The sequence below is a fragment of the Montipora capricornis genome, chromosome 13 (assembly GCF_036669925.1).
Source record: "Montipora capricornis isolate CH-2021 chromosome 13, ASM3666992v2, whole genome shotgun sequence".
Lineage (NCBI taxonomy): Eukaryota > Metazoa > Cnidaria > Anthozoa > Scleractinia > Acroporidae > Montipora > Montipora capricornis.
Window position 1 is genome coordinate 19432011 of NC_090895.1, and position 20000 is coordinate 19452010.

Sequence of the window (20000 nt, forward strand, 5' to 3'; positions counted from 1 at the left end):
TAGGACATAACAATATCACGTACTCAAATGATTAGTGTTATTACAAGCGCTTTGAATAGGAATTAATTTACCCTATCATATCAGAATACGTAAGAGGAGTGTCACAACACGATGAAAAATGGCCAGAGATATCAATTTTACAATTGAGACTGAGATTGGTTCTAACCCTAAATATGTGGTATGTGTAACTGAGACGAACAGGTTTCACCTAGACAAAAACTGGCTCAGCCCGGTTTTAACGGATTCAACTAAGGACACGTTCTATTGAGATCAACCTTTTCAACCGCAAACCAGTTGAGATTTCCCAATAGAACACTTTTCAACCGTTTTCGATTGAAACTCGGTGACTCCAGAGAATAGTCCTTACCGGACTTCTCCGCGTTGAAAAGGTGAGAGAAAACACCCTGGCTGGAGCCCACGGCCCAATTAAAATAAAAAAGAAAGTATGCGAAAACGCTTTTTCAACCGTTTCAACCTAGTTTGATGCCGGTTGCAAAAGTTTCTCAACTCAACCAACCTAAAACGGTTGATCCCAATAGAACACGACCCAGGTTTAAAATGTGTGGTGCTGTTCCTCAAAATATTCGCTCTTTTTTTTTTGGCTCCAAATCTCACATATTTACCCTGATTACATGTCCATTGAATTAATTTAACCTTTGGGATAAATTTTCCATCGAAAAATTGGTAATTTGGGTGGTTTTTGGCCAACAGACGTTAATTATGCGCAGTGCAATCTGCCTCATTGCCGTAGTAACGGGTCGCAAATTTGCCATTTTTATCTAATTATCATATGACACATCGCTAAACGGACTACTAAAAAAAATCAAAAAAATATTTGTGCCTGATTAGTTTTCCGTCAAATTTATTTCCAAGAAAGCAAATTAAATGAGGAATATTTTTCTTTCGCATCCAAAAATTTGTAATCAACGTTAAAATGACCAAATTTGTGTGGAAAAATGTTTTTTTGTTATTTCATGTTTAATTTTTTCTTGTATACTTTCTTTTTATAAATTGTTGTTTTAGTTTTATTTAAGAAAGTTATATGTTTTTGAAAAATTTATTGTCTTAGCTTTAGAATGATGTATTGCTTTTCCCCTAACTTTGAATACTTGTTGAGAAAATAAAGAACCTTTTCTGTTGTGGTGATTCTTGTGCACGGGTTACGCGACAGAGAAGAGTTGCAATTGTCTCAGACGGTTTCAACGGGATTCGGATTAATTACCTTTGCGATGGCGGTGAAATGCTCTACCAACTTAGCCACACAGTTGGGAGCTGGTCAATTTATTGGGCTCATGTGTTCCTGTGAAAGTTGGTGGAGCATTGCACTGGTATCGCAGAGAGAACTTCTCAGGTGTCTAAAAATACAATTGCTTAAATTTCCCTGGTGAGAGGCTCGCTTCAATCTTTCGTTTAACATACTGTAAAAAAAGTCCATCTTGAGGCTTCAATTTATTCTTGGAGGTTTTGATAAAAGTCGGCTCTTGATTATAGCTAGAAAACAAGGCAATGCAAAATATATATTTAGCCTTCTTTGAACAGTGAACAAATAAACAAAAAAAGAACAGGAAGACTCCAATCTCAGTTTAACCCTTCATCCACAACTGACGTGCAGGCATTGCTCGAGTCTCGGCTATCATTACAGTTATAAGTCACAATTATTTCTCGTACGGAAATTGTCTATTAACATGATATTGTGAGTTGACATAACAGTTCACTTGCTCCGAGAGGTTTTCTCCGGGTACTCCAGTTATCCCCTTTGCCCAAAAACCAATGTCTGATTAATTCTATGTTCAGTAGTGTTCCAAATTAGTGTCCGGCACTAGAAGGCGCAGCGCCATTTTGTAATTTTTGAGGCTTGTCCACCAGGGTTTTGTTGCATTTGTTCCATCATCAGAGCAGTAATCGAAATGTGCCTGAACCAACGAGATGGAAATAGATAGCGAGGTCGAGGCTGGGTAAAAGGTCGTATGCCCTTCAGCGTCCCGATGGAGTATGCAAATTTTTTCGTGAATTTATTTGTGTTCACTCCAGGAGAGGTTTCGGTAAATTTGTACCGTTAATGATTTAGTAGAGGAAATTAAACTTGTTTAATGCTGTTTTGGCCATGATCATGCAATAACAACGCCCTTTTTTAAAGACAGGCAATCAAAAGTTACGATAACTTTATACAAAATCCAGTTGTAAACCGAACACAAAAGAATGCACATGGTCACCGTCAAGTTCCCGGAAGTGTGACAGTACTGTTCTCGCTTTTGAAGTTTTCGGGGATTCATAACCAACCATCTGTATCAACTATTCAAAGACTGTATTTGTAGTACTGCATCACTTAATGTCATATACGCGCAATGATGTGTCTCCAGCATTTGCCCGCAGCATTTATTTTTCTTCAGAGCTAATTAATACCCCATGTTGTAGTGTAAAGTGATACATCAAGAAAAAGCCGAGCCAGCATTGAAATATTTACATATTTTAGTGCTAGAGAACGTAATATTATCATTAACAGTGGACTTCCTTTGATGCTGTCCTTTCGTAGGTTTTTGCACAAAGTATTGGTTCTGGTTGGCTTGACGTTTGAAAGGCCTAATACCCTCCTAATATACTTGCAAAGGACAGAGCTTAATCGATTTAAACTCATTCCACACCAATCGAACGCGATCCCCGGATGGCGCAATTTTGGCGTGATATGCGTGCGTTTCTTCGATTAATTACGATAATCTCATCTCAAAGCTTTTTTATGTGTATCATTAATCACATGCTTATTAACTGTTTTGTGATTGTGGCTTTTACTGCTTATGAGCTGAACTCAAATAAGATGTCTGCTACCGATGCAGAAGAACAAGAAGAAAAAAAAAGAAGATAGAATAATAATAATAATAATAATAATAATAATATAATAATAATAATAATAATAATAATATTATTATTATTATTATTATTATTATTATTATTATTATTATTAAATGTTTACATATTTGCAATCTCGACCACATAATTTTTTTTTGACTGAAGGCTAGAAGAACTCTGGGGAAATCTGAGACAAAGTGTCTTCTCATTGGTTTTCGTGAAGGACAATCAAACTTGTCTTTATTGGTGCATTCATGTTAGCACGAAGAGTGAGCAGGTGCTGTAAGGCTTTAAAAAACCAACGGCGCATGTTCTCCTACATAGAGTGTACTTCTTAGAGCCTCGGGTCAATCCGAGGCTCTGGTGACGATAAGTATTCAACAGAGCGTTAATTAGTGAAGTCATCTAGCATGACAGTTTCCAGCGTTTCTCCTCAAATTATTATGACGTGTGTAACCCGACTCTTCGAGAAAACACAAACGGTTGCAAAAAATTGTGGGATGTTCAACCACTCAAGCAACCTATAGGTAGTCGACGGTTCGATCTTACTGTAAGAAAATATGGAGTTTAATGTACGGACAAACGGCTTCAACAACCGTTCGATTTTGATGAATGTTTATCACCCGGAAAGAGGAGGGGGGGGGGGAGGGGAAAGGGGGGAGTTTAACGGCTTCAGAACAGTATCAAAATGCGATTCAACAAAGCTTTTAGGTGGATATGTCAATGAGAGACCAATTAGTGCGCACGCGCATACCTACCAATGGTGAAAGAGAGTGGCAATTGACTTCAACTTTATTTTACATTTCGCAATAACAAAAGAAGTGTTGGATGGCTCTTGCAGCAAAGCTTAAAACTCATTCAGCATCGATTGAACTTCGATTCGACATGTTTCAAGACGATTGAAATGGGTGGCAAACGTTTTCAACACTGCTGTTCAACAAAACGGGACGGATGGTTGAAGCAAGTTTAAAACCGTTTGACGAGGGAATTACGAGGTGGCAACCTCCTTAAGCAGTAATTTCAATTTGATTGGTCAAAAGAGGAAAAACGATATTTAGACAAAAATTGTCATGAATGCATTTATAGCGCAAAAGGCGTGCGCGCGCGGAGCATCATAGTGAAGAATTAAAGCAACGGAGAACGTTTTCCGTGTTTCCGTAGCCTCATTTAAACACCAGGGGGAGTTGGGAGAATTCGGAACATGTATGCAAACCTGAGACGCAGTCGTACTATCCTAATTATTTTATAAAATATGGTAACACATCACCATGACGTCATCGACCGTCCGTACGTCCGTCCACTCCTCTATGTATGACAATGTGACCAGTATCACCCTAGGTTACCCCATATATCTTTGATATTGGACATCAATGTTATGATCAATTAACACTTGTGTGAACAAGATATCCGCTTACCGGTATCAGGTGACCATATTGCCGTCTCAATCTTAGAGCTTACTGAGGACAGCTGTTTTTTTTCTTTATTTATTATTATTTTAAAGTAGACTGCTGACCAGGTACTGGTTTTCGATTGGATTGCACGCTAAACCCAGGTTAACTCACATAAACATAAACGAGGCTCCATTTTTCGCGCGCTTTCTGTGGCTCGACGTAGCTACACGGCCATACTAGGTCAACTCTAGTTGTTACACAGTCAACGCTTTTCGTGTATAATGGGAAAGCGGTTTGGACAATGTTTTCTTTCTGCATTTTTCGCTGGTTTCAATCCAGTTCGACATTACCATGATAGCTGTGGTCCACACTGGTGACTACGCAATTATCCAAGTCAAGCATCGGCGGGATGTAAACTTAAAGCTGAGTGTTTATTTTTTATTTGCTTAAAGCTGCTTTTTTATCTGTAATACAATTTTTGGCATACCTTTAGAAGCTCGGGTAAGGTTACATGATGCCTGAAGGACCTTTCTAGAACAGAAACGAAAGAAGAGCGAAAGAGAGAGACAACGACAAAACCGAATACAAGTAATAGCTTATACTAAATGCGGATGCGTTAAAGTGGATGCGTATTTAAAAAAAAAGTGGTTCAATCAGTTTTTCCTTTGTTTAGGAATGAAACTCGAATTTTTTATTGTCAACTGGAAAAGTTGATTTGTTTGTTTTTCTCTAAAATGAGAGCGAACAAGTGCTTTTTTAATCCGTTTGCCCAACTGACCGGTTTTCGATGTGCCTCGATAGTGACAAGAACATTTTGCCGTTATGTTATAAACGAGTAATCGCAATGAGTTCTCGTAAAATTGGGGGGAAATTTCACTAGCTTGTGTTTTTAGGAATTTGTTTAAAGCATCTGAAGGTAATTTAGTGTCGGAACGGATCTTTTCTTAAGTTTGTCCCTTCTTGGTTGCATTGACGTATTTTGCCGACTCTTGTTCCAAGCCAAGTTGGCGTGTTTCAATGAATACATCAAAATGTAAATGATTTCGTTTTCAGCTCTAGGTATAGTCTTTACTGTGGAATAGAGTACACCAGTAAACTTTAATTTTTTTAACCTTTAACTGACAAAGTTGTTGTTGTTGTTGTTTTTATGGTTTCTAATTTTAGCGTGATTCCTATTCGTTGACTATTGACAGTTGACTCTGAAATGCCTTTTTTTCCTTTTCCATTTGCTCGTTGAGGGTGTGCTTGTTTTCTATTAAAACTCATGCGGTTCAAGAAAAAATTATATGCGTAACCACTGTAGAAGGGTTATAACTTCACTGGAAAAAAAGCGTTTTTTTTCAGCCCGGGCGCAGGTTTTAGTTTGCTTGATTGCTCCGAAGACACTAATGCAAGTCAAATATCATTTTGGTTCTTATTTTTGAATTAAAGGTATTCTAACGCTTTAATAAATGACAGCAAGTAGAGTTTTACATTTCTCTCCAGTCTACCGCTTCACGCCCTTTGCTCTCCTGCCTGTCCTTTGTATCTGAGCAACATAATTATGACACTAGAAGTGCATCCTCTCAGCATCTAAATCCTTGTTCCATTAGAATGAATATTAGAAAATTTTCTCCAACAATTATTGGATGTTATTATTGGAATGATATCCCTAGATCTCTTCGTGAGAAGCCAAGTATTGATCACTCCCATATTTACTTTTACATCTTATTTGTCCTGCTTGAATGTTTTTTTTTCCCGTTTTCCCAGTGGTACATTTTCTATCTTTTATCCTAAACCGAAATGTAATTTAGTAAAGGGGCATGTTATAAGTTAAGCTAGCTTGTGCTTGGCATATTGTATAATAAATTGATGTATTTTAAAGGAAATGGGAGGAAATAAAAAATTCAAAAAAATACAATATTTCATCAACCATTTAATGCACAGATGAGATAGTATATTCTCAGGAAACCTAAATGGGATTTCGGGAAAGCTAGCAACCGGCTCGTCTTTTGAAACACTTTATACAGATCTCATACTCAAGCAATCTTTCATCAGAATTTATTACAACTTGAAAACATTAAAACAAAAATGGAAAAAATGCTGAAGCATATGGGTTTTTAAGAATCGTTTCACTAAAAAAAATTGTAGAAACAGTGTGCTCAAATTTACTTATGTAATAATTAAACTATTTGTCTCAACTTAAAGGCAAATCTTCAACAGACAGGTTCTCGACCGTTTGCTTTGTTATGAACCATCTAAAGGCAACCTAGTACAGTGTATCTATCAATTAAAACAAAACAAAAAAGACACTTAAATTTACTTTGTTTCAGAATTTTCTAAAATTCCCTTTGTTCGATTTTCTTTTTCCCGTGATCGTTGCCTAATCCTAATTCTTTGATAGTCCAACCATACTTAGCTCTTCTACATCATCTACCCGGCGGTCAGATCAGTGACATTGGCATACATTCTTGTGTCGTACTGACTGAGGTTTACATACGTCTGCAAAAGACAATATTGATTGTCCCTACGTTCCTTGATTATGTGAGCCAACCACCTCATACTATGGTAGATTATTTCGAACACTCAGGAAAGCCAAGAAGGAGCGAATAGGAAATATTTGCTAGCAAATAGGATTTTTATGCTTTTTCATAGTGCTCTCTATCAATTGTTTACATGTAGTACTTTTCTGTATGCATAACCACTTTTCTGTGTATGCCAAGGGGTAAGCAATTCGGCAAGTAGTAGTACCCCCTCTTCGATGTGATATCATGCGCGTGATTAGACTGACGCGTCCACTCATATCTGTGTCTCTTCGATGCAACAAGATTCTTTTTTAACCCCACCTCCTTCCCCTCTCCTTACGCTTTTTTCCAAGTTGTTATGCATAATTTTTGGTGTTCTGTAGCTCCCACCTTTACTGGGGCCAATTAAACTTGATGGTGAATTCATTAAAGCGGCTATGGGCAGCTGCCCATAGCCAATTTAGTCCATCCAATGTTTTTGTGTTATTCTAAGGGGGACCCCGTAAACGAGTTTCAGGAAAAGCGGCCTAGCCTTCTGTAGATGGAATTATATTTTTCGCACATGGGAAAGCATAAAGGGTAATTCGCAAGTGCTGTGAGAATAATTCGATTAAAAAAGAAACCGAGATGACAGTGGAAGACAGGCTAGGTTCGTCAGGAGCAAACTAATTCATTAATCCCCACAATCCTCCCTTTATTATTTACCTTGTGATTCCTTTCCATATCCTTTATTGTTCTCCTCAACTTTTCAAATGTAGGTCGATCACTTGGGTGTTCTTCCCAACATTTCATCATGATTTCATACCTAAATTGTAAGACATTTTACTTCACTCTTTGGAGGGAACGTGTTTTCAAGCACTACTCATTTCCTGATTATTCAGTACCACAATTGAGATGAAAGTTATTTACAGTTTGCTATCCACATGTCTTGGCTTAGGCATCCTGTATCCTTCTTGAATTTTCTTCGCAATGAGCCCGGCGTTTGTGTCCGGGTATGGCGATCCACCTATAGGTATAAAATTACAGTCTCAATAACATTTGCTACAAAATTTGTGAAATTTACATAGTTATCGCCATTGATTGTTAAAATATTCTCGGTTATACATTTGTACATTTTTTGTCATTGGAACACCTTTTTAAATAGCAGCTTACCAACAGTCAGGATTTCATAGAGTAGGATGCCATAACTCCACCTTCATTAAAGGAGTGAAACAAATAAAAGTATAAAATGAGAGGGGAAGTAAGGAAGTATGCATTTCAAAAATAGAACAATCATTGGAGCAAAGAAGCTACAACAAACAAATTACGCAATTTAGGTCGGCTGCAAAATGCTTGGTAAGTGACAACAACAAATCCCCAATGGAAACGGAATTTGACTTTCTACTGAAACGGATACACTTACACATCACTTTGTGTCGTGTATATGCCATAAAGCAAGGCCTCGTATGCGGTCCACTTGACAGGTAGTCGACCCTATATACAGAGATCATCACGGAATGCTGTTAGTAAAAAAAAACAATATATCTGGTAGTTTTGCTGTGCAAACAAGTTGAGCGTAAACTGCGACTAAGGTTTTTCGCAGTAAATGAACTCTTTTTGCAAGGCAAAGTTTAGTTGTAGCCTTACCGGACTTTTTCTGGTATAAATGTTTTCCTGACCCACATTCCTCGCCATCCCAAAATCTGTCACCTTGCATCTCTCTCCTTCACCAACAAGAACATTTCTCGCCGCCAAGTCGCGATGGACAATCTTAAAGAAATTGCATGTGAATATGTACTGCAAAGAGACTCCGTTATGGACAAGCATAACTCCACTGATCAAAAGAGTCTTACCTTCCAGAAATGATAAAGTATTTTAAGTGGGGCTTGTTATCGAGTGAACGTATTCATATCAATCTACAATTTAATTGACATTAGCTTGAGACCTGTAATGTGAACTCATCAGTGAACAGCGAAAGAACAAAATATTTTAAATCACACATGGCATTAAAATACCTCCACGGGTAGGACACAACGGATTTATTAAAAATAAAAATAATAATAATTACTATTATTATTCTTATTCTTATTATTATTATTATCATTATCATTATTATTATTTATTATTATTAACTATTATTATTATTTTATTATTATTATCATTATTATCATTATTATCATAATCATCATCATCAACATTATTATGATTATTATTATTATTATTTTATTTTTATTTTTATTCAGTTTGGAGACGTCTGAAGAAAAATCCATAAGTTAGTGATAAGTAATGGTAATAAGACTGAGTAAAGTCCAATTGTATTAATATATCTGAATGTGATTTGATTTGATTTTTGCACGACCCTACAAGCTATCTAGCTTTAAACATTATCGTGTGAAAAAAAAAAAAAGTTATATTATTCTTCGGTCTGTAATCATATGAGTCATGACAAAATCGGAGGACCGCGCAGCTGGAGTCCTATTTGTTTATGACGAGTATGATTATACGAATTGGACAAAGCAAAGTCCTATTATCAATTAATCATTAAATTTACAATTCCCTAGAAAAGAAGAAGAGCCAAGTCATGAAAGGAAGGGAAAATTTGCATTAAAAGACTAAGAAAGGTGGCAAAATTGTACACATTGCACATTAATGCCGTTCTGAAGCTATTGACTCAGCTTAACAACATTGTACTTTTTAGAAAGAACTGCCCTTTTTAGCATTCCAGCTGAATAGTTGTTCTTCGCCGTTCTGCATTTTTCATGCATGGTTGCGTTTTTCACTGACGTAAGACTTGTTTTTCACTCGTCAATTAGCAACCAGCCATCCATTAAATTTAATTTTGTAGTCAATTTGTCCAATGCCAACTTGGCAAGTAACTTATATTCACAGCTCTTTAAACTAAACTAAACTAAAGTTCTCTAACTCAGTATATGTCTGATTATTAACCTGGTTGTAGTTTCGTTCACATAAATTATCAATGTAATAATGAAAATTGTGCAAAAGTATTTTCATGGTATTCCAAACATTTATTTCGCATTTATGCATGCTGACTTATGTGCAATCTCCCCTTGTTGAACAAACCTTTTTCCAAGACAAGTAACACATCCCATCAGCAACCTGCCACGCGAATTTTATCAGCTGTTCCGAAGTCAGATTGGTCTCCGGTTGTACATCCGGGTTGTTATAATAAGTGTCGTTTAGTCCGCGGCTCTTTCTCAGGTATCCTAAGAGGTCTCCACATGGAACATACTCGATCAAGACCATCAGTGGTTCTGTGGAAAACAAGGTTCTTGGTAGAAAGGGTGTTCATATGCATCCTAGGAGATACTGGCTTCTGTAAGTACACTCTTAAAAAAATCCCAATCCTAATGAGTTACGTTTTAGACGATGCACAATAAAAACAAAGCTACGTTGCAAGAAATCAACTGCTTGATGAACGTGACTCAGGATTCTTGAGTTTTCTTTTGCTTATTCTTTGGGCCTCTCCTGTGCTCTTTTTCTTTTTTTTTGAATCCAGTTTTCATCGCTACCCCATCTCGATCCACAACAAAATAGGCTTTGTTCATCTGTTAAATGAGAATAAAAAAACAAAACAAAACAACAACAACAACAGCAAACAAACAACAATTTATGGAGATTTACCGCTGTCAGTGACGCATCCGATAAGCTTGATCACGTGAGGATGGGGCTTAAGCTCTTTCATTAGCTCCAATTCTGATAACAAATCCTTTCTATCCGATGGAGGAGCATTGACTAGATAGTAAGGAATAAAACCTGTCAACGGCTTCATTCGATATAACAAACAAAGCAGTTGGTTAGGGAGGACAAAAATAGTAGTAGAACAGATGAGTTTTCGAGTGTAGGTAGTTTTTCATTTAGCGTAAAAGTTTGGTCAGTAGGAGTTGAAAAGCTGTGTACTTATTTATTTCTAGTGTTTATATCCTCTGATCACTGTCTCAACGCAAGCCGACTTTCAAACTTTATAAAGCTAGTTTACCGCTTCAATTGTGTGCTTTTACAAGAATATAACAAGGACAAGCGGGAACCAAACCTTTCAGCATTTTTACTGCTACTGTTGTTTCCTCCTGATGTTCTTGTACGTTTTTCACTGTCGCCTGGGCAACCTGAGAAAAGGCTCCTTTACCGATGATCTTGATAACATAAACATCTTCTCGACTCACTTCCCAGCTTCTTCCAGACGGATGAAGTGGCATATAGTATCCACTTCTTGCAGCTGGAGTTGCTTCGGTCGCTGACTCCATCGTGTTTAGATCACTGTCGGTCGCTGACTCCACCGTGTGTAGATCACTGGGGGGCTCTATATTGTCTTCGACTTGCAAAGATACTGGATCCTGGTGATGATTAATCCAGAAAAGTGACAGTCATGCACTAACTAGAAACTAGAAAGCCAACTAGAAAGCTCTGCTCCTCTGGACACCGCACACCTTTATACTGTTAACATTATGGCTTAATATCATTCTTTTACCTTTTTGTATTATGTATAATACACATTGTGTGTGTAAATGCTATGGAAAGTGTGCATAAAGAAGAATTCAATTGAATTTAATCTTAGGTCAACTATCATTGTAACGGGTATTCCAGGGAAGGACACAGTTGGAGCAGTGGTTACCCTAAAAGTTGTTCGATATATCAAATATTCACACATGGCTACATTGCTTTGGGGTTAAATTTAACATTCGTTTGTTTAGAAATCTTCCTTGAGACTTTTAGCACACAGAGCTGAGCGGTGAAATTTGACCACAAAGCCTCGTAGCCATGCTTGAATATTGAGATGTCGAACTGGGCCTATCCTACTAGCCTCTGTGCAGTTGTAAACTTGGTTGAAGTAGATGTGTAAATACACTATATAGAGGAACAACAGGATAGCAGCCTTAAGCCTGCAGATAGAGAGTTTGGCGAGCATATGGCGAGAGTCATTGGAATCGACGCTTTGAAGACCCTTTCGAAAACATTAATAATTAATGAGCCTAACAGACTATCAAAATATTGATAAAAACGTCACATGCATGAGCTTAAACCCTTGTATGCTAATTTATTCCTTTCACATGTTAAGCCTTTGTTCGCAATCCAGAAGGACGCACGTTGTGGAAATGGTTTTGATGCCGTTCAAAAAACTCGCAAGACGTGTTTTATCGGGTCTAAAAACACTCGACTACACTGATTGTTTTTAAAAATATAATGAAACACTGATGCTAGTTTTTAAAACATAATCACACTTTCTTAATCCAGGATTCACCTTATACACATGTATTCTTCTGGCGAGATCTTATTGACAACTTACCGCAGGTCTAACATCTCCACAACTTGGACACTGACGACGGCGTATTTTCCATACAACCACAGATAGAACAATAATTATAATGACCAGGAAGACGAATAAGTTGGAAAAAATATGCAAAACAACGTAAAAACCTGATAAAAGGAAAGCACAAAGGTACTTGTTATGAAGGTCCACAAATTTGCTACTCAGAGCAATCGGTATTTGAATAGAACTCTTTCTTTCTTTTTTTGTTTTTGTTTTCTGGTAGTCGGTTATGCTTCCAGAAAAGGTACTAGTAGTAAAAAAAAAATCTTTTAACTTTAGAAAATGGCGTAGCAGTGCAAATACTGAATTACATAATACACGTACACAAAAAAAGTCTTAAACATATGAAAGCATTAAAAGAATTCACATGTCCCTGGGCATATTGCACAATAAAAGAGTTGGATCAGTTATATAGATCAGCTTTACAGCTTGGAAGTGAAAAAGTTCTGTTCTTCTTGAAGCGTTTAAATAAGCTTGCTCTCGGAGACACTTTGTGATAGTAGATGTGCTTGCGGTCAGAATCGGAAAATACTCTTTTTGATACGTTTGCTTTCCAGATTAAAAAAACCCTAAACTTGAAACTACGCAACGAAATATTTTTTATATCTGAAGAGGGGACATTATTGCTCTTACCTTTCTGTCTTTCCAAAGAACTTGGAGTTGCTGAGGGAGAAGGAGCACGATAGTAGTTAGTCCCAGTAAAGTATTTAATGGTACTTACATTAGGTCGCTTGCATACCTCTCTTATAATGCTATCTATAAAGAATTGGTCTGTTTGTTGTCTTTGAATGGAAGATTTTGAAATGGAAAATAAAGTTACAAATGGTTAAGGCAAATGCCGATTTTAACAGTTAGACTTACCTCCACTATATGGCAATTCCTCTACCTTTGTGTTTTCTTTAGATACCAGACTCTCACCATATTTGTTTGTTGCGGTCACAACAAATTCATGCTTTTTTGTATTTTCCACTTGGACAACGAACACACGGGTTATTTTCTTGTCATCAATCTCAGCATTAACAATAACTACAGGTTCCGGAAAACCTGTAGATTAAAGTATGCAAATTGAGGTTAAAAGAAAAAAAAAGGAATAAAAATAAGCAAAACTCTCCTTGGCTGAGAAGATAAAGCCGAATCTCAAAAAAAATGTTCATACCTTGACCTAAGCATCATGACGTAGCTTTCACCTCAAACGTCCCTGAGGCTAAGTTGAGTATAACCTATTCACTCCGATGACCAAATTTCCTTACTGGTGTGATTATGGAGCGATTAAGTACCTCAAACCCCAAATGAACATTTTAGTTAGCCCATTACACATGACCCACAACGCAGGAATTAAACCCTCTTGGAAGGAGAGACAAAGCTCTTTGTTCTTGTAGTAAATTGCCCGTAATATTTAATTAACTTGGGTAAACTAATAATCAAGAGGATATGAGGAAGTTCATAAGTTTTCTAAGGCGAGTTTCTCAGGCAGATATGTTTTTCTTTAACTAGTGGAAACGTGCCTGTGGCAAAAGCCATGCAAATTATTAGCATGTTAAGAACTGGCAGACTCTGTTGTAGGCATTACATAAACGAAACTAAAAGGTAGCTATGCATAATGGAAACAGAAACACAAGGCCGCCTCACCAACCTTCCAAAGCCACAAGTTTCCCGGTATTCTATCCCCTTCGTAAACTATCTTAATGCTTGTTCTGTGACAGTCAATAGAAATCCAAACACTTAATTTTTGTCCAATATTAGCATGGCACCTTGAAAGGTTCTTGATTTACCACGTTCTCGTCTAGTTTTCTTCCGTGTCGTTCTTATTTGTAATTCGTTGGTACTGTAGTTATGTGTTGTTTAATGGTGCTTTGTTGGTATGCGGTCCACTAGAATAGAGTTAAACGCGAGAATGCTTTATAAAATCACCCCTTGTAGCCTAGAAACATTATTTTAAAACCGTGTCTCACTCAGCAGGTCTTCGTTATTTTTTCGCGAAAAGGAGTGCAAAAAAATAATAATAAATAAATAAAATAAATCATATCGAGGAAATACCCGGAATTCAGATATTCGCTCTTACTAATAAAATGCTGAAGAGCATTTTTTCTTTAAAAAGGCTACCATTTTCTGACCCCATAAACATTACTAAAGAGTTTCGAAAAAAGTAGCCCAATACGTAAAAACCTAAGATATAGTGCGATGTTTACTTACCTCCCAACACAACAACTTTTCGGATATTATTTTCCTTTTGCACACTTTCTCCATGCTTGTTTCTGGCAGGCACCACAAACTCATAGAACTTGTTTCTATCCAATTCCAAAATGACTTGACGCCTTGATGGGTCCATGATTACTCTTACTTTGTTCCACTCTCCAACCGTAACATTACCTACAATCCGTTGGTAGACTGTGTACTGGGTGATGGGTGCTCCGTTATTTTCTGGTTCAATCCACTTCATTTTTACGCTCACTTTCTTTGTTTTAGAGGGAAGGTCTTCAATTTTCACAGCACCTGGGGCTCCTTGAACATGAAACAAATTGAAAAATCCACAAGCATTAGTTGATAACAATTCTGCTTCCACTGAGAACAATTTTAACGTCAACATCGTGCCATTACTTAATAGATCTGGTGGTGAACTTCATCAGGTGTTAACATTTTTCGAATGCTCTATGTGGACGGCCCATCTAATATGCTTTATCAGATAACGTACCATTATTTGTTATTAACAAAAGTGGACCCTAAATTGTGAAAAGTGTTTGAGGTATAGAGAAATTTGGGAAGAAGCCGTTCAAACGGTAATGGTCCCAACAATACGCAAGAGCCAAATGAAGCCAAAAATGATCCAATAATTTGTCAATGTGATGTCCTCTACATCTCGTACAGATTGCAGAAGACATGTATCTGTCCAAGACGTGCAATTTACCCTACTGCTTTTGGTAAATTGATTGTGCATGGTATGGTTCACGATCATTATCTTTAACAGGAAGTGTTGTCAAGTATCTGTCTTACTGGGTTTTCTCGTTCGTCAACGGTATGAAGAAATAGTATGGACATGCCAGCCGTACATTTAGTAACAAGAGCTGAGGTCACAGATCTTTGACAACAACGCCAGATCAATGCCCAACGTGTGGATAATGATTGAAACTATAGTATTTGCATACCTTCATACTTAGTCGTCACTTGAATTTCCCTTGCAGTTCCTACAAACACCCTATTCATAGCAGAAACCCTCAAAGTATAATTTGAACTTCTGGTAAGACTCTCAACCAGATATTCACTGGTGGCAGCACTACTGGTCTCATTTAGAATCACATTGCCTCCATGTCGTATGATCAAATTGTACCCTGTAATAGGACTTCCTCCATCGTCAGTTGGCGCAGTCCATTTGCTTATCAACGAGGAAGCACCGATGTCATCGTCATTTGTCGTGAGGCTTGGCGACCCTGGTGGCTCTTCAACAAATGAAGAAAGAGAATATCACTACAGCACATACATAGAAGACTGTCAAACATAAACACGGCCAAATTTAAGAAAACATTGGAGGGCCAGGTTTACTCTATGCAAGATGAGCGGAATTTTCCTTGCTGCTGGTGATGCATATTTCTTTGTTTCATTCAAGTAGAATTCACAGATGCCCGAGCGCAAAAAGGATAAGACCCTCCCATATATTCTCGGTGCAAGGAATATTCTTAGATGTCCTAAAAAGACTGACTAACCTGTATGGCAATCATTCCAAACGAGTGTACTCTAAAACTTTCAAGAAGGGAAGAAACGCGTATCACCGAACCCTAAGATTATTAAAAAAAAAAGTTTTATGGTAGCCTTTACCTCTGGATGAATAATGGGATATTGAGATATTTAAATGTTCTTCAGTGTGTCCTAATTCTACTTTTTGTTTGAAAAAGAAATTGGGTTAAGCCCACTGTATACTTCAGGAAAGAGCTGAGCAAAATGCCTTGCGAAATTTGGTGAGATATTGGCCTCATGCAAATGTTAGAAAAAATGTGAAGCATTCTAATGTAAGATTCAGGCAGAGCTTGCTCAATCTATCATCCAATGAAATTACATGCCCAGCCCTAGTTTCTAACCGCATAGCTTGGAGTTCCAGATGGCGTTCAGCGGTATTCTGCGCAAGGTCGTACTGCAGAAAAGGCTTGTGTAATTATTGGAAACTGAAAATACAGCTATCGTTCAAAGGAAAATCTCGGGATTTTAACAACAAGGAGAAAAAACGGCAAAAATTATCTACCATTTTGATCCAACGTTTCAGCAATTTCTTCCATTTGCATTTCTCCTTTTTTTTCTACTCTTAAAATCTTAGGTTAAATAGACCCTGTTCTCCAGCCATAGGACTTTCCTCCAGCATGGCTTTGCTGACAACACTACTGTCAGGTCATTTGACCGGGTCATGCAACTTTACTGCATGGGGAGATTAACTAGGCTCAGCGAGGTACAAGGTAAAGGATTTGCCAGCGATGTCCGTAGCTTTTAAAACAGCACGTAATTTATACTATATACAATGGTTAAGAAAAGAAAATGCTACTGTGTTGCATAGAAATGGGCTTTATATTATAGCATTAGTGGACGCAAATCACCTCACTTTATAATTTTTGACCCTCCTATCCACACAATATATAATAATTTAAGCTGTTGTTTTAGGGGGCTAGGTTGTAAACTGCCCAGCTTAATATTTTCTACTGTTTCTAATGTAAATGGACATACTCTGTCCATTTAAATTAGAAACTTCTATAACGTCACCTTGTGTGCGTGACTCACATCAAACTCAATAAAGTTCAAAACATGAAAACGACATAAATGAATGAATAATGCCTAACACGAAACCACAAAAAATGAACATATAAGTTATAATTTTAGAGTAGGACATTCCCAGGGTAAAGGTTGTATCAATGTTTGTAATAATTTAGTATGCCAAAGAACCGCTCTATGGCTCAAGTGAACTGAAATACTGCGTCGTGGTCGAGGTCTTGTGAAAGCCATGCAGTCCTAAGGGGTTCGGTCTTACTTCTATAGTTTTTGCAACGCTTTAAACATGTATTGATTGATTGGTGTTACATTGGGAAATGGGCAAGGCAGCTATTACCAAGTGGTATACCAACACGACTGCACACTTTTTTTTTATATTTCCTTACTTATTTGGTTCAGTTGTACCCAACGTGTATCAGCAGCACCAGCACTGTTGCTAGCGTCACAAGTATAATTTCCGAAATCTTGATCACTGTTCATCCGTACATCCACTGTATTCTCTGTAGATACTTTCTTTCTTAGTTCAGTTCCGTCTGGTTTTGTCCATGTGATTGATGGGGTAGGAGATCCATCTGCCACACATGTTATTTGAACTGTTTGTCCAATCCAAGACTGGTTTGTTGAAGGATCCACTGAGAGTATGTTTGGTTTATCTGTTCAAATAATTAGTTAACAATTGAAATAACGATATATTGAATGATTGCGAAGCAAATGAAGAAGTTCTAGCCAAGAAGGATCATTACCCTGCATTGCTACAAATACCGGCTAACAACTAAATCTTGGCTATTAAAAGGCCAGTCGGACAATTCTTTCTACAACGAGTGAGCTTCTCAGTCGTGCCTTATAAGCCGTGCATTCTCCATCCAGCCTTTGAATTGTTCTGCTATGAAGATTTTCGAGAAACCAACTAGTCGTTAGCACAAACAATCTCACTGATCGAAATAGAAAATGACAAAAAAAAAACAACAAAAAAACAAGAGCTAAGGACAAATTAGGTGCCCTTAAACTATTGTCCAGCATTTGAAAACTGTCAAAAAAAAGCAATAATTAATTGTTGCAAATGCAAAAGACATGTATTGACGTCGCCATAACTCTCTTTTTGGAGCCAAACCCTCAAGACTAGCAATCGCGCGAACAACGACTTGATTGACAGTTCTTGTCCAAATGTCGCTATCAAGTTAAAAGCCTACCGTGATCTGCTCTTAATAATTCTCATTTATACCGATCGTCTCTGAAGGTACTCCAAACAGTTAAACTATTTTCGTGTGAGCCAATTCCTGATTCGTGGTCATGATAACGTCCTCATAGCAGACCCCAGAATCTCACTTCCATGTCATCAAATTGGGACACAATTTGACCCATACGTAGCTGTATAGGTCATATTTCACGAAACTGACCAGTTGGTTGAAGATCTTATCTAGACTAAGGAAACCAGGAATTGCTACTCAAAAACATAAATCGGCAAGTTTAAATTTTTATGACTCAGCCTCAACAGCGTTGATAGATGACTATCATAAAACGCTACTGGATATTATTAACTGACAAAAATCGGGATTCAAACGGAAATCGGTGATATCTAGACTAAGGAAACCAGGAATTGCTACTCAAAACATAAATCGGCAGGTTTAAATTTTTATGACTCAGCCTCAACAGCGTTGATAGATGACTATCATAAAACGCTACTGGATATTAATAACTGTCAAAAATCGGGATTCAAACGGAAATCGGTGATATTAATACTGGTTAAAATTAAACAATGTATTGTCTTGATAATGCTTATGTACGTGCTTGGCATTGCTGGACAAATATAAATATCTCCTTTTTTTAAGAAAGAAGTGATTGTGGTAAAAGGTTTTGTTTTGGCTTTGCTTTAGACTGTGCCAGTGACCTCAGTTTCTTGAAAACAGCTACTCTAGGATAGGATTGATTCGGGGAGATTACTCTAGTATAGGGTAGCAAAATCTAGATGAAACTAGCTATGGTATAGGCTAAGTGTTCCATGGTCCCAGCGGCACATCCCCAACCAGAAATTCCTAAAGTCCCCCCCTCCCCCCGAGGGAATCAATTAAAAATGTTGAACACGTCAACATTTGAACGATAAAATGATATATATTATCATATATGGATCATAGATGATCTGCGGAGATGAAATCAAATAAAGGTATGATCCTCGCAGTTATAAGGGAAAACCCGAGCCTATTCCACCTTATAGGAATATTGAGACTGTATAAGAAATAAAGAAGGCTTTTGGAATTTACAAGTAGTAGTACATTAAGCACCTATCGATGTTAAGCTCGATGGAGTGGGGGAAGAGGAGGGAGGGGGACATCGATCGTATTAAGGACATTTGACGACCTTCACTTGCCACCAGGTAGGGATCTTCTTAAGTTATTTTGTCCCAGGAGTGGGGAATAAAAATGTCAAAATCCCCACCCCATTTCCGACCTCCTCACACAGGTCACTCCTTGCAGGTAGGTGTTTTTATTTTGGAAAGTAACCGTAACCCTGGATTTGGCTAACCCCAGGCTTATAAGATTGATTTATAGCCCTACGGCTAGCCAAATTGAGGGTTTTGGGATAATTTCGAAAAGGCAGACCAGTGACAGGCAATGATTGAGCTGTGGAATGTGACCTGTTCTTTAGACCCGCCGGAATACTGTGGAGTCTCCGTAGATAAATATTACTTTGCATGAAACGCTACGACAAACATCTCAGAAAGGAAGTACCGCACAGACTTGAGAGTTTGTTTCCTGCAACTTTCCAATTTCTTGGCCTTTTTCATTGAATGGTTTTAAATTTATTTTTTGTTGCGTGACAGTGAAAAACGACATTTTAATTTGCATGCATATTTTTCAATGGTCGAGAAACTATCGACATGAAAGTTGTTGTGATTCAGCTACCCCCATTCACACAACAGAATGTTTAACATCTCCACAGTAGTTACATGCGCCTCTCGAGCGCCTTTTTTTTATACAGCCCATGATTTGTCAATTCCTCATGAACACGAATTTTTATGCTCTTTGCAAGTAAACAGTTTTTACCACGTTTTTCTGTTATGCTTGAAACGCATTTTAATTCACAGAGCTTTTATTTGTGTAAATAACCCCTACCTCCCTTAGCATCTTCGTTCAAAGAGCAACAGTGTGGAATACTGAGGCATGATTCGTGACAAAAAGTGGCTGCAGAAATTGTGAAAACAAGCCAATTCTG

General features: G+C 37.6%; 2 protein-coding genes across 2 annotated transcripts in view; one reads left to right on the plus strand and one right to left on the minus strand.

The window, feature by feature from the left end:
* LOC138028637 (uncharacterized) overlaps positions 1–398 on the plus strand; it is a 14677-nt gene extending 14279 nt beyond the window's left edge. Inside the window, exon 8 of the mRNA XM_068876238.1 lies at positions 1–398. This exon is cut by the window's left edge and continues 54 nt beyond it. Within this exon, the coding sequence (XP_068732339.1) occupies positions 1–35 (35 nt within the window). The 3' untranslated portion in view covers positions 36–398.
* A 6168-nt stretch (positions 399–6566) lies between these two features.
* The window catches only part of LOC138029476 (fibroblast growth factor receptor 1-like), a 26066-nt gene continuing 12632 nt past the window's right edge, over positions 6567–20000 (minus strand). The window contains exons 3-17 of the mRNA XM_068877200.1: positions 17177–17443; positions 15188–15478; positions 14238–14546; positions 12906–13088; positions 12678–12707; positions 12021–12151; positions 10770–11070; positions 10361–10471; positions 9800–9990; positions 8366–8488; positions 8142–8212; positions 7892–7932; positions 7649–7745; positions 7445–7544; positions 6567–6716 (exon numbers count right to left, since the gene is read on the minus strand). Coding sequence (XP_068733301.1) covers positions 6648–6716; positions 7445–7544; positions 7649–7745; positions 7892–7932; positions 8142–8212; positions 8366–8488; positions 9800–9990; positions 10361–10471; positions 10770–11070; positions 12021–12151; positions 12678–12707; positions 12906–13088; positions 14238–14546; positions 15188–15478; positions 17177–17443 — 2315 coding nt within the window. The 3' untranslated portion in view covers positions 6567–6647. The remainder of the gene's footprint in view (positions 6717–7444; positions 7545–7648; positions 7746–7891; positions 7933–8141; positions 8213–8365; positions 8489–9799; positions 9991–10360; positions 10472–10769; positions 11071–12020; positions 12152–12677; positions 12708–12905; positions 13089–14237; positions 14547–15187; positions 15479–17176; positions 17444–20000) is intronic.